At 48.0% G+C, this 14,831-nt stretch overlaps 1 protein-coding gene across 1 annotated transcript in view; it reads left to right on the top strand.

The window, feature by feature from the left end:
- Positions 1 to 10,615, top strand: part of PLCD1 (phospholipase C delta 1) — a 46,513-nt gene extending 35,898 nt beyond the window's left edge. The window contains exons 9-15 of the mRNA XM_009807665.2: positions 1,532 to 1,699; positions 3,441 to 3,597; positions 3,912 to 4,028; positions 5,894 to 6,072; positions 6,605 to 6,737; positions 9,866 to 10,015; positions 10,393 to 10,615. Of these exons, the coding sequence (XP_009805967.2) occupies positions 1,532 to 1,699; positions 3,441 to 3,597; positions 3,912 to 4,028; positions 5,894 to 6,072; positions 6,605 to 6,737; positions 9,866 to 10,015; positions 10,393 to 10,484 (996 nt within the window). The 3' untranslated portion in view covers positions 10,485 to 10,615. The remainder of the gene's footprint in view (positions 1 to 1,531; positions 1,700 to 3,440; positions 3,598 to 3,911; positions 4,029 to 5,893; positions 6,073 to 6,604; positions 6,738 to 9,865; positions 10,016 to 10,392) is intronic.
- The last annotated feature ends 4,216 nt before the right edge of the window (positions 10,616 to 14,831 follow it).

Here is a 14,831-nt window from a genome sequence, read left to right as displayed (position 1 = left end):
GTGGCTGAAGAAAAATGCTCTTGGCTGCTGCCTCGGGTGCCAGTGTCAAATTTCAGCTCAAACTAGGCTTCATCTGTGGCTTAGCTGGGTGGTGAGGAGTTGGACTGGTCTCTGAAAAGACGTGATGCAATTTGCTTGCACCCACAAAGGGAGAACAGTGTTCTTTGAAAATGCCTGTGTTGCTTTATAAAATATCCTTGGTTTTCCACAGTCCTGCCATATGAGAACATTGCTTTTGCTGTTGTGGAAAAGCCAAATACAGGGTGTCACTGAGAGAGGTGGAGACATGCTACGCAGAGTGAGGGGTTGTACTGGCTAATTCTGAGATTGCATATTTCTGGAATAACTAGCACCCTCCAAAGCCAGGAATACCGAACACATCCATGTGACAGCAAATCTCCCACTGACTTCACTGGAAGCTGCAGGATCTAGGGATGCTCCTGGGCTGAATTAACTGATTTTGTAGCATAATCTGCTCACTTGGAGATTGCACCAGGCAGTCATCCTTCTCAGTACTGCTCCCTGTCACCTGCTGCCTGTTTGGGTTCAGAGTCAGCCCTCTCCAGGCTTCAGCCTTCCTCCCGCAGTCAGATCTTGCACAAGAGATACATCAGTGGTGTGGTGGTCTGCAAGCAACCATGTGCTGGTGGTGTGTTCCTTCACCTGACGTTTTATGCGGACTTTGAAAGAGGCTGGAGAGAGTTGATTCAGCACAAGAATTGTGCTCCTTGGATTAACTCAGCAGCCAGCTGTGTTATGTTGGCACATACTGCTGGTTATGATTAGTGTTGTACCGTGGTAGCAGTCGCAGGAGAAGCTCTTTTCAGAAGAGGAGGTATCTTTGGGAAGGGTCTGGGAATTCTTCCTTAGGCTGTCAACACCCTAAGGTTTCACCTGCAGGATCCTTTACATATTAAAATCCCATGTCTGCTATGCACAAGTCACCTATCCAGAACTTAATGGACCTCTCTCCCCATTAAAATGTCTAGTGGAGCAGAGGACCACTCTGCTTCAGTCCCTGCATGGATCTCATACTGTTTCCGAAGTTGCGTGTGTGTTTATAACCATACATTGCAGAGACTGGGGTAGATGATTAAATAACAGGGCCACACAGAGGGGCAGAAACAGTGCTGCGAATAGCTCCCATGAGCCCTGACCTCAGGCCTGGCCTTGTTTGCTGAGCCACATTCAGTTTTGAAAAAATAGTATATTTTTATTGCCTCTAACAGCATAAGAGTTTAAGTTGTCTAGTTGAGGGAATAGACAGCTCTGTATCAGAGGGGAATCAGTGGGCTATCTGGGGTTTTCAAACTCATGGCTTGTGGTCTCAGAGGCTGGCCAGAGGCAGGGCAAGGCCTCAGTGGAAAACCACTTATTTTTACCTGTATCTATGGATAATAACCAGTGACTGATGCAACTCTAAAAGACCCTGGGCCTGGGTGCAGCTGAAGAGCTGTTATATCCTTGCTCCTTCAGGGCGGGCCAGAACCTTTTCTATCACCAGCTATTTTGTCCACTTTTCCTTGTGCAGCAATTGAAAGGGAAGATCCTTGTGAAAGGCAAGAAGCTGAGCAGGCAGGAGGACCCCACCGGAACAAATGGGAACAACAACCTGGAGGCTGAGGATGTCTCTGACGAAGATGAAGCAGCTGAAATTGAAGATGAATCTGTAAAGACTGAGATACAGCAGAAGGGGAAGGTAAGTAAAAGAGGTAACTGAGTCCTGAAAAGGGGCAGACCTGGAGAGGCAGAAAAGCTATAAACAAGATCTTTGCCTGTTGCAGAAGGCTCTGAAGTCCTGCATCAGGAAATCCCGCCTTGTTAACCTATCCCATGACTCATGCTGGGAAACCACTTTCTAGGTGGATTTTGTACCATACCTAAAAAAAAAAAAGAAAGAAAAGCAATTGAAATATACTTCTAATATGTTCCCATCTAAGACAGTTTTCAGTGTGGTTTCAGCTACTCACTTGGGGTTATATAAGGGTGAATTATTGAAATCGCTGGAGCTAAGGGTCCTGGTCCTTGCTCTGCTTAATGATCTCTGTCCCAAGCACAAACAGAGATCTTGCAGAGCCAGCCATGCATGAAGGTTGGCTTCTTTCCTTAAAATGAGGCTGGAGGACTCTGCAGCTGGAACAGACCATGTAGCATTTATGGAAGCAGTGGAAGGGCACATGTTCAATCTATCTCTGTCTGATTTGCAAAAATCTATTTGTCATGGGACCATGAGGGTCCTCTCATAGGAGGGATGGAAGAGCTACAGATCTATGGGAAGAGGTGGCTGGTTACCAACGCAATTGGGATGACTATTTCTGGGAGGAAAAGGTTGGCCTTTACACCAGTGTTTTGCTCCCTCTTGTAAGGACACACATTTTTCCAGACTGCAGGTCATTGTGAAAGCCTTATCTCTTGCAGACCAGGCTCATAGGTGATATAAATACATTCAGTCCCACTGATGGCAAAGCTGATTGATGTTGGCTCTGGATTTGGTCTGATTTATGCTTCCCCTTGCTGATTTGCTCACTCTTTGAGGCTCTTATTTTCTTCTCTGAACTGTAGTCAATAATGTGTATAATTTTGAAGTCTCTCATTTTCTTTTCTTGCCTCTGATGGGAGCTGGAGGCTCTCATTTCGCCCTTGCACCAATGAATGTGGCTGTGGAGTAGGAGGCATCAAAGCATTGTGAGAACTTCCTAGTTCAAGGGAAAAAAACCCCAAGCTCTGTGGAAGCCAAAACATCCTTCCCTTGCCCTTATTTCCAGGTTTGCATGTTTGGGACCAGGACAGTATGTAAACTCGTTGCCAAGGCTCTGTTGTAAAGTTTAGCAACTGGAGACAGCCAGTTGATTTGATGCTGAAATACAAGTGATCATGCAGAGAGCAGCAGAAAGGGTATCCCACCAACAAAGAGAGAGTCCATCTGGAGAACATCATGCAACAAGGGTGCTGGGACCGCAAAGCATCTGTTGTGTGAAATCCTCTCTTAGATCACCAATACAGGCTGATTGGGTTGTTCCTGTGCTTGTAGCCCTAATCACTTGTGAGTTGTGATAGCCAAGCTGAAATACTCATTCACATATTAACATGCAAATAAATGCAGAAGGAGGGATGGCCCAGATGAGACAAAATATGCTTGGTAGTAACACTTGGGAAGTTAGTGATATCATTGGACAGGCCAGGATGGGCTGGAGAGGGCAGTGATGCTCTGAGAGGAGGGATTAGCACTCTCCATGTAGGGCAAGAGACATGGCAAGGGCAGCTGCTCCTTTTCCACCCTCTCTCTGCATAGGGGTGCCACAGTGTGTTGATAGTGTGCATCCTTTTCATGTGAAAGTAGTGGAGAAGAGAAGCCCCACGGGTCCTAGACAAAACATGATTAATACTTTTAAGTATGACTGCAGAAAATCCCCACAAACCTCTTGCTCTCCTGCTTTTAGAGTGACACCTTGAAGCTGGCCAAGGAGCTGTCAGACACAGTTGTCTACTGCAAAAGTGTCCATTTCAATGGCTTTGAGGACCCCAGCCATCCTCGGGCTTTCTATGAGATGTCATCATTCACGGAGAGCAAAGCTCTGAAACTAGCCCAGGAGTCTGGTATGTATGTTCTGCCCTGGCAAAAGGCCATCCTCTGTCCCAGTCCCCCATAAAGGGACAGCTAGTGGTGGTTAAGCATGAGGAAAAGGCATCCCGAAAGACATGAGTTATGATCTCTTTGGCCGTGCATGTCACTGAGAAACAGTGGGAATAACTTAATGTCATAGATGCTGTTATCAAGAAGGGCATTTTATACAGGTAGTTTGCACTCAACCAGACTCGCTAGGCAAAGGAGCAGTATATACAGCGGCATTGAGATGAGATAAAAGTAGCCTCCATCACTGAAAGGGCCATTTTCTTCTTTTTTTCTGTAGCAACCAGTTTTATTCATCACAACATCAGGCACCTGAGCCGGATCTACCCTGCAGGCTGGAGGACAGATTCTTCCAACTACAACCCCATTGACTTGTGGAACGTCGGCTGCCAGATCGGTGAGTGCAACTGGGAGGTCGGAGAGGGTCAACCTGGCTGGGTCGCCTATGACCTGGCTGTGGCAGGTCTTCAGCCGAGGTAGATGTGCTATCTCAAACCATTTGCAGGCAGAGGGGCTCAGTGGTCCCTGGGAGAGATCAGCTCTTCAGGCAATGCTTGTGACTTTTCATAGACCATTTTCTGGCCCACCTCAAAACTGTTAGGAGAACTTTTCCTGCACATTAATGTGCACATCCCTACAATTTTACTGGAAACAGAGTTCTTGCCATTTAACAAAGGGGAATGGAGCCAGGAGCCACAGTCACTTACTGAAAAGTGTGTTGAAATCTCTGGCAGAAGTGGAAATCAAACTCAGTTCTCTTGAGCCCTAGAGCAAGGCCATAACCATAAGGGCCAAGCCATGGCCTGAGCTGTTCCCTGTAGTCAAAGCAGCGCATCATACCTACTCCCAGGGTGTTGAGGCCCCTGACGGTATATTGATGTCTCAGAGATTTGATAAAAACAGGGTCCCAGAGCCTGCTAAGTGATTTATATTGTAGCTCTCATCCAGGAAACCTGGTGCAGTGGTAAGTGAGCAGGCTGGTGATGACAGGCTTGGTGATGCTGGATGTTGAAGATGTCCCAGTTGTGCCTATGTGGCCCAGCCAGACAAGAGAAGGTGCAGATTCAGGGCTCCCTGGCCCCCAGCTGTGTAGACCTGCACGGGCTGGATGTGCCTGGCAGCATATGACCTCGCTGTGTCCTGCAGCCGCCGTGAGGGGCACAGGCAGCACCCATTGACCTGTTTCCCCAGCATTGAGTCTGGCCTCAGGAGAGTCCCTGGGATGCAACCTCGGGTCCCTCAGGGTACACTAAGGCCAGACCTGCATGCCTTATCTGACCTGAATTCAGTATTTGGGCACCCAAAATAAGATTTTTCAGAAGCCCTGAGTATTTGCAGCTCCCAGTAAAACCAGTATACTGCAGTTATTAAAGTCTTGCTTGCAGCTGGAAAAACAGGGGAGGGCCTTAAAATGCTCTTGGCCTTCAAGTATTACAGGTTGTGTAGGACTGAGGACCAGGATAAATTGCCATCTGCCCTAGAGCTGTCTTAGAAATTGCTAAAGAGGTTAGCGTCACCCTTGAGAAATCAATGGAGTACTGAGGAGGTGCTGGGGTCAGCGTGCGCTCCCTATGTGGTATTAAGTGAGACTGTTCACTGAGACTGCTTCCAGATTTGACATCAATGCTTTTAAAAAGGCAGCGACAAATTGGAAAGAATACAAGAAATCTGCCTGGTGTTAGGACACTAGTGAGGCTTGATCTATTTTGGACAGGGGACAATAAAGAGATGATTTGATCACAGCTTCTGTACTCCTGCATGAGGAGTTCAGACGGGGAGGAGCTCTCTAGTCTAACCACAGAGGCATCAGTGCCCCTCAGAATGGCAAATGGAAATAGGCATATCTGGGCTGGAAATGAGATTTTACAATGAGGCTAAGTAGCCAGAGAAATAGTCTGAGAAGGATTTGCTGGCTTCACTGCAGGAGATAACTCCTTCAGCATAGAAATGAATAGGTTTATCTAAAAGATGCAGTTGCCCAACCAGGTAACAGAAATTCAGTGCAGGACACTTTTTGACTCAGTGGCAGGCAGGAAGACAACTGAGATGGCTGTAGTGGCTCCTCCTGTCTCTAACATCTCTGAATGCAAGAAATCCTCAGGGGTAGCAGGCTGTGAGGGTCAGAGTTTATCACTGCTCTTTGAAGCATGGAAAAGCCAATGTTTATGTCCATGAAGTGCAATTTCATGTGAACAGAATTGGTATAAAAAGACTCCCATTGATTTACCTGACAGTGACTGAATTTTTTTATTTATGTTGCAGTTGCCCTAAATTTCCAGACAGCAGGCACAGAAATGGATGTCTACCAGGGTCGGTTCCAGGACAATGGGTTTTCTGGGTATGTCTTAAAGCCGGAATTCCTCCGGGATGAGCAAACCAAATTCAATCCAAAATCCATCACAGAAGGAACATGGGGGACAAAGAAGAAGCTTCTCCTTAAAGTAAGAATAGAAGTTGGAAAATGTCTCAGTAGTATCCACCTTCAGGGGGTGTGTGTAGGTTGTACCTTCTTCTCCTGGTGCCACCTGGGCAATGTTATCCTAACCCTACTCGTTTCCCACCACTGGGGTCTCTGCTTCAGTCCTGCACGGGCTCTCATCCCCCAGGGACTTACTCATGTGTTTAATGGTCGGCAATAGGAGAGGTTGATGACAATATTCACTGTCGTTACAGAAACATACAGGCAGACATGCAGTCAACAGTCACCACTGTTGTTTCCAAGTATCATCTGATCACTGTGGGGACAGTTAGAAAAGTCGCCTGTCCCCTAGCCAGCTGGCGGGGCTGGAGCAATGTTCATGAAGTGCTTTGGCTCATGACAACTTCCTCTGAAGGCTGTCACAACGCTGGCTCTGAAAGACCAGCGCCAGCTTGTCACAACAGGTCCTGCACTCCTGGAGAAGGAGAGGGAAGTTTGCCAGGGAGCCCCGCCTCCTAATGATGCCCTGACCTCTTCCTCTGTTTCCTCCGCAGATCATCTCTGGTCAGCAGCTGCCCAAGGTGAACAAAAGCAAAAACTCCATCGTTGATCCTAAGGTAACAGTAGAGATCCATGGCATCCAACAGGATAACAACAAGAAGCAGACCAAAGTCATTGAAAACAATGGTAAGGGATTTTCTTCCACGCTGTGCTCCCCTGGGGCAGTAACCCTGTGGTTTCATGTAGCAGAGTGTTCCTTGCCCATACTGCTGTCCTGCACCTGCCCAGGTGCACCCAAGTCTGCCATGCTAAGCAGATAGATGAGATGCTGTTGGCCTACTTCAGTGCAGGGACCCTGGTTATAGACTGCCGGTGGCATGAACTAGCCCCACAGACTGATGTCCCTATGGAGAATTACTTTCAGGCGTTCTTTCCTCTCTTGTCTCTCTAAGATGTTTAGAGACAGAAATTCCCTGTAAAACAACATCAGCCATATGAGTTATTTTGAGGCTGGCTGCCAAATTTGCAAAGGTAGAGCTTTGGAAGTGCTCTTTACCTCCATGCAGTTGGACTTGACGTGGGATGCATGGGTCCCCACAAAGATCTTCCCAGAGAAGGCTTCTTGTGAGGCAGATTTTATCCTGAAAGTGTCACAAACTCACAAAAGATGCAGGTTGCAAGGGACTTCGGAGGTGTCTGTTCCAGCCCTTGCCCAAAGCAGGTTCATCCTCAAAATTAACTCAAGTTGCTCAGGGTATTGCCCAGATGAGTTTTGAATGGCTCAAAAGATGGATATTCCCCAGACTCTCTGGGCTCTCTCAAGTGATTCAGTCTTTGACTGACCTCATGATAAAATAAGATAGCACTATTCTTAGCCAGAAATTCCGCTGTTGCGGTTTGTGCCCATTATGCATCAAAGTTTTGCTGTGCACCTGTAAGAAGAGCCTGGCTCTATCTTCTCTATAAGGAGGTAGCAGAGGATGGCAATAATAACCCCCTTAGCCTTCTCCAGGTTGAGTAACTCGACCTCTCTCAGCCTCTTCTCATATGTGACGTAGTCTGTGCAAAAGGAGATTTCCTGTAGCTCAGAGCCTCCTCACAAGGCACGGACACTGCATCTGCTCGTCCTCTCGGCCAAAGTGACACGTGTGCTAAATTAATGCACATCACAGCAATGTTACAGGTGAAAGCCAAAAGCCCCCGTCTCCAAAGAGCTGGGCTCAAGCCTTAGCCAGCACGGACCTCAGAGATCTCACAGACATTTCACCTTCCCGTGGACCATTTCTCATCAGTCAAACATGGCTGTGATTTTCCTCTGTGCAGTGAGGGTCTGAATACTGTGGCCTTTAGAGATCGTAAAAAGCAAGTTCAGCCCTCTCTCCTGTTTGAGTGACGAGGCAGTAGGAGTCTGAAAAACAAGCCCTCACCCTCTTGCTGACAAACACACCTGTACATGTACACACACACACTCTGCTTTTCTGCATGGAGTAAGAGCCAAGTGCTAGAAAGCCGATGCATATTTTCCTCCCAGCTAACAATGTTTCCCTTTTCCTCTTTCCTGTTTGAGTAAATCTGGCCCAGCTCCTAAAGCTCACGGCCATTTCCATCACCTACAATGATTTTTTAAAATGTCTCGAGTGAAAGCTGTGTAGGGAATGTTTCAGACCTGCCAGGCGTGTTCCTCAGGGCTGCTCAGCACACCCAGCCCCACGGCCAGCCCTTGGCAGGCTGGAGGGATGCTGGAGGGATGCTGGAGGGGTGCTGGAGGAGTGCTGGAGGGATGCTGCAGGGGTGCTGGAGGGGTGCTTGAGTGATGCTGGAAGGAGTGTTGCCCAATGAAAAGTGAATCAAACCATGAAAACATTAACTTTGGAAAAGGGCAGCTGCAGAGAGGGGGTTGCATTTCATGGGCTGAGGTTTCAGATAGGTGACCATGCTTCAGCAGCTCGCCTGGTGGGTCTGAAGCATGGGCTGTGGGCACAGATCAGTCCCGCAGTGCAGCCATGGAGCTCAAAAGGCTGTGGGAGTCTGCTGGTTCAGCAGCTCGAAGCATCTCACTATTGTTCTGAGGTGGGTTGAAAATCCCACATAGATGTCAGTACAGTGAAACCTACTGTCCTAGGGCTGATGAGTTTCCCTCAACTTTCATGATTTCTGCTGCCATGGAATCAGCAACACTGTTTTTTTCCCAAGGATGAAGGGGGTCAGGAGCAGATATGTGTTATCTGAACAGTCCCATTGATTTAATCCCATGAAAGTCCAAATAAAGTGCTCCAACCCAGCACAGGTATTTTGCTATGGCATTGTCCACAGTGCCCATCTCAGCACCTTCAGGGTCAGCTGAAAGATCCCTGCCTCCTGCCGAATCATCCACAGACCCTCCATGACCAGCAGGCTTGAGCTGACCTTTTGCTGTCCTTGGGCTTCCACTCTGCACAGGCTGGGCCGACGGCAGCAGGGTTTCAAATAGGATGTCCTCTCCTTCTGTTTGTTTCTGGGGAGTGGTTTATTGAAACTGCAGAGAGCACCTGCCATGACCTGGAGAGAGAGCTCTGAGCTTGCTCTTCATCTCCCATCTGATGTGACGGGCTCAGTTTTATTTGCTTTGTGAGTCCGGATCACAATATCTTTATCCATAACAGAAGTGGGGCTAGCCTGGCTGTCTCAGACACTGCCCTTATACAGGGAGACATAAAACATTTTTTCCACAGACCTGATGATGCTTTTTGTAATCAGACACTCCTCATTAACCTTTCTTGCAGACAGGGAAACTGAGTGGTGAGAGATGGGTGTACCTTGAGCACTCAGTGAGGCTTAAGGCCCCAGAAGGCTGTCACAACGCAAAGGCACAGCTCTCCTCTCTGCTCCCCCCTGGTTTAGGGCTGTAAAAATTTGCAGCTGGTCCAATGGCAACCAAAGACGTCTGTGTATCAGCCAGCGAGAGCCTGTGGAGCAGAGCTGAGTTCCCCTCCCTCCTGCTCCTCGCTGCCTTCTGGGAGCGTAGTGCTGAGGTCTGCAGTGAGCAGCCTAAGGGGAAGGATTTATTAATACCAGGTAGCAAATCAGTGTCAGAGCTGGGACCAATGGTCTCGGTACCTCCTGAGACCTTTGGCCTGGGTCAGATTAGGTTGGCAGTCAGGCAAAGTCTCCATCCATTTGTAAGCATCTCTGACCTCCATCCTTATCTGCCAACATCTCTGACCTCCATCCTTATCTGCCAATATCTCTGACCTCCATCCTTGCTTGTGAGCATCTCTCACGTTCTTCCTTGTTTGTGAGCAGCTCTGACCTCCGTCTTTGTCTATGTTGCCCAGGCTTTAACCCAAAATGGGACGAAGAGTTTACATTTGACATAGAGATCCCTGCACTTGCCCTGGTCCGGTTTGTGGTGGAAGACTTTGACATGTCGACCAAGAACGACTTCATTGGGCAGTACACCCTTCCCTTCACTAGTCTGAAGCAAGGTAAGGCCCTGCTCCCTGTTCCTCACAACCACTGAGCCCTCTGGGAAGCTCCAGTGTCCTAGATGAGAGGTCCAGACCCATCATGCCTCAGGTCAGAACAGGTCATCTCTCTGGGGTATGGGCAAGATGATAAATGGTTTACTGGGCAGCTGTTAACACTGTCTCTGGGGAACGGATCCCCTTGTCCCCAGTGGCCTTGGGCACGTTATGTTACCAATGCTCAAAGCCATGCATCTCAGACCTACATGTTCTGTGGGGTACCGGGAGAAAAATGCTCTCAGAGACAGAGAGATGTTTTTGCAGGGTATTGGCAAATGTTAGCGAATGTTTTTCCAACTGGACTAAAGGCCACTTTCCATCTGTGTCTCTGCTTCCAGGTTACCGCCACATCCATCTTCTGACCAAGAATGGAGACCCGTACTCCTCCTCCACCCTCTTCGTGTACATCGATATCCAGGACTCTGATTAACAGCTCAGCTCTTTCAGGGCACAATGAACCTTGTTACAGACCTAGAAGGAATTCAGCGTGCGAAGTCTGCCAATGTCAGGGTCCTGCCAAATCCCCAGTGCCTTCTCTGGAGCAGCACATGGTGCCCCATAGGACCCCTGATGTGAAATAGCCATCGACCTTCTCCCTTCTGCGTGCTGGAAGCATCCTAATGCTGCTGTTGAGATTAATCCTTTTGTTCGACCAATCCAGCTGTGTTTTCAGTTCACTTTATTTAGTGTAATTTTTTAATTCTGCTTTTAGCAAGAGGATAGGGACTCCTTTTTAGCAAAGTACAGCTCTTGGGTTGGGTTCGGTCAGACATCTGGACAAAACACCCAACATCTGTGCAAGAAAAAATTTACCCCACCACTGAAATCAGTGGCCAGATGCCAGGTGACTTCTTGCAACTTCAGATGTCAGCCATCTTTCACCATATGAGGTCTTAAATGGTGACACAATTCTCCTCTTATCTGTTACAGATTAAAAAAGAAAGCTGCACTACAAAGGCCCATGTTATGTAACTCGATTTTCCTTTTGTATTATAATAAAAAATACATGAACACTACTCTGCCTGTGTGCCTGGCTCTCAGCCAGGTCGCTCTGCATTCAAAGCCTGGCTCTCATCCTGTGAAGGAGAAAGAAGCTGCCGAACGGCAGGTTTCCCTCTAACCCAAAGTGAGACCCACTCAAAGGGACCTCAGAGAATGTCTTTTGCTGATGACAGTGAAAATATGCTCAACTGACAGTAGGGCTTTTTTTTAATGCAGTAAAACTTTCTTTGTTTGTGTTTTTATAGAAAAAACCGTCATTTTTTAACACAGAGGAAGTGGCAGTAGAAACAGTTGTAAATGTTAGCCTGGTCCCAGTTGCACTGTAGAGGTAACCTAGCACAAACAGACAAGAGTGTTTCGAACAGCAACATGGGATTTATGGCAAAGGGTGATTTTTCTTCAAGTACAACTACAGAGTTAAGGGAATATTATTGAAATAATATAATATATATTTTGAAATGCCAACTATGTTACTAACAATTTGTTAGACTATTAAAAGTCAAAAGATCTGGAAGAGACCAATTACTTGTCACTGTTTGCCTCTTGTCTTACTTGAATGCAACACACATGAAGTTGGAGATAGACATGCTTAATTTCTTAAAGCTATCAGTCTTCCTGGGGCTTTTCATGCCTGGCAGTGGAGAGGATGGGCTGCGGCTAAAGAGGTTAATGTCCTTTTAAACAAATTCCAGTCCACTCACTCCCCCACCTATTTTTGAATCCAAAATAGCCTGGATTTAGTGATCCTTGGGCCAACTGCAAAACTGGGTTTCATTTAGTCCTACCTGGAGTTTGTTACGCTGCAGTAACCATTGCTGGACACACTGATTTTTCCTCTCCACCACAATATTGTGTGATGTTGTAAACCATTGCCGGATTAAATGTGAATTATATCCACAACTCAAAGGCTGATATTGAATTAATAACCAGTGGTTGAAAGAGTTCAAGAGTGGCAGAGGCCACCGAGGCAGAACGGGCTGTCCTGCAGTGACACGGGCTCTCTCTCAGCTCACCTCTGCAGTGGGGCGCATGGTATCTCGAGATGCATTTGAAGGCCAAGGCTGGAGCATCCCTGACTCCAACTCAGGGACAGCCTGAGTTTGGTCCCTGCTCCCAGGATGCTCTGAACATTTTGTTTTAAGGAGTCGTGGGATAAAAAGCATGAACGAAGGATACCCGGGACTGCCCTGTACCATGCAGGGAGCTGGCACCATGCGGCTTGAGAGCATTCCTGCCCCCTTGCTCGTGTCAGCACCAGCTCTTGTGGGGCAAGTTGGATCAGCCCGCTGAGTTGGCTGAGGACAAATTATTTGTGTTTTTGGTGTTGCAGGATTAGATTTCAGTTGGATTATTCAGCTAAACTGGCCCTCACCTGGCTGCTGTGGCCAGCACTAGAGAAGTGGGGGACAGGGAGCGAAGATAGATGTGGGGGCAGAATCACACTATCCAGGGTCAGAGTGAGTGTAGATGGACTACACAGAGGTTTCCTCTGCCTGTTGTGCACTTAAATAAAGGTAGGCAAGATCCATGGGAAGAGAGAACGTCCCTCATCACGTAGGAGAGTTGGGACAAAACTACTGGAGCCAGGTGGGAAAGTAGCTGAAATGGAGGTGGGATGGACCAGAGCATGACGGACAATGCTGCAAGGTCTCCTCTCTCTCCCAAAGAAGGGATGTGGTCCATGCCATTATCGAGGGACCTCATCTCTGAGCAGATTAGGAAGTGCTGGAGCCCCGCTCTAGGGAAGAGCTCTGGTGAAAAGAGCAGCAGAAACAGGACATGGCCCACCAGACACCACAGAGAAAGCGGCAAGCGGCATGAAAGGGAGGATGTGGGTGAGAAGCTTTCCTTTAGAAATCAGAGGCAGACAGTAAAACCACCTCTCCCCATGAGAAGGGGAGAACAGCAGCAGTTTCCAACAGGCCCAAATGTCAGAGGGATCTGTTATCTGTAAAATCCCGTGCTGGTTTCCGAGTCCTGGCAGGAGCGCTCCGTTCATGTGTGCTGGTAAGGATTGTGGCAGCAGGAATGAAAGTAACTTGTAGGGAACTGTCCTAATCTCCCTAATCTGACTGTATTTCCACTGCTGTCCGTTTGATTGCATGATGCTCGTTAGACCTACAGTCATGGCTGATAGGTGGAATCGCTGCGTTTTATTGGGCAGCACATGCAATTCGTTAATTTGGGAGCTGGCAGGAGCATGCCGCAGCCAGGTGATGCAAATATTGTTGCTTCCAGCAGTGGCAGTAGAGGCTAAACCAGGGATAATGTGCGCTGATTGTATCCAGCGTGAACACAACAGGAGCTATCATGCAGGCAATTCGGCTGATTTGAGTCTCTGCTTGACTCTTGCCTTATTCTGCATGGGGCGGGGGGGCATTCAATGGGTTTTGGGCTGGACCCTCAAGCAGAAATGGGATGAAGTGGTGGCAGGAGCATGGAGGTAATGATGGGGTTGTGGTTTATTTGAAGTAACTACCAATTCTTAAACACAAAGATCTGTCCAGAAGACCCCATCTGCCTCCAACCCAGCCAGATGGTGACACTTCACCACTACTGCATGGTCCCGGATGTTGCGTGAGAGCTCTTCGCTCCTCAACCAACAGCCGTCTGCAGCTCCTCAGGTCCATCCCCACATCCCTGCAGCAGGGGTGGGCAGTCAGGTCAACTGCTGAACAGCCAAGTACCCCTGTTCATGGGCAATGGGGGGGCTTCAGGAGCAGGGTATGTGAGCATGGGGAGACAAATGGTCCTGGCTATGTGGTGTTTGGGAACCAAGGGGGCTTCACCTCCTCAGTTTGTTCTTTTCTTTTCAAAAAAATCCCAAAGCCCATTAAGGACCAGGTGTTTGAAGGATCTGTGGCCCTGCAGAGCTTTTCTCTACTGCTGTTCTACCTCACACGCTGATCAAGGACACTTACAGTGATGCTTCTGGCTGTTTATTTGGAATCACCGATCAGGTAGGAAATGGGGTAAAGCTGCAAACCCACATCTTCTGGGTTTATAAACATATGTGTTTCTTCCTTTTGTTCACAGCTGTACCCCTTAATCACTGATCACTCCCATTTCCCCCTGCCCTCCCCAATAAGACTGAGCTCGCAGTGCGCAATGGGCACTCTCAGCCCCATGGACATCACAGATATGGAGCCCTGATAAAACCTTCAGCGAGACACTCTGCTTCAGGTCGTACCCATAACGCTCTTGGCTTCCTCAAGCCTCTGGTCTGCAGGCAGGTGGACTCTTACGATGGCCTACACCCAGTCATGTTCAGGGAGGCCAGGTGGGATTGGAGATGTTGTCTGAATGAGAAAAAGCTAATCAGAGTCTTGTCTGGCAGTCAAAATCAACAGCTGTCTCTAGCCCTTAGTCTCATCATCCTCTTGAAATAGAGCAGCTAATAAATATATTCTTAATAAGTGGGTTTTTTCCAAGCAGGTTCTCATTTGTTTTACCTGCACTGGACTATGCATGTTAGTCTACAACTGATTCTTGCTGCTCTTTGGCAAGTAGCTTTTCTACAAGGTGCGAAGGGGCAGAACTGGCTGGGGTCACTCCATGGGCTACCCCATCACACATCTGGCTACTCCGTTACCTTTTTCCGGTCCCCAAGGCTCCCCCTCTGTCCTCTTAGGGCTTCCCCCTCCTCTCCCCACCCAGAATTTACATAGCAGCTGCAAGTGGCCCTTGTTTTGCCTAATTTTAAACTTCTACATATGAAGGCAGATCATGACCTTGTGCATGTGGCAATTTGCAAAAGGGAAAGGAAAGAAGAGGC

This window comes from Gavia stellata, chromosome 6 (genome assembly GCF_030936135.1).
Source record: "Gavia stellata isolate bGavSte3 chromosome 6, bGavSte3.hap2, whole genome shotgun sequence".
Classification (NCBI taxonomy): domain Eukaryota; kingdom Metazoa; phylum Chordata; class Aves; order Gaviiformes; family Gaviidae; genus Gavia; species Gavia stellata.
Note: the sequence above shows the minus strand (reverse complement) of the source record. Positions and strands in the feature narration are given on the sequence as shown.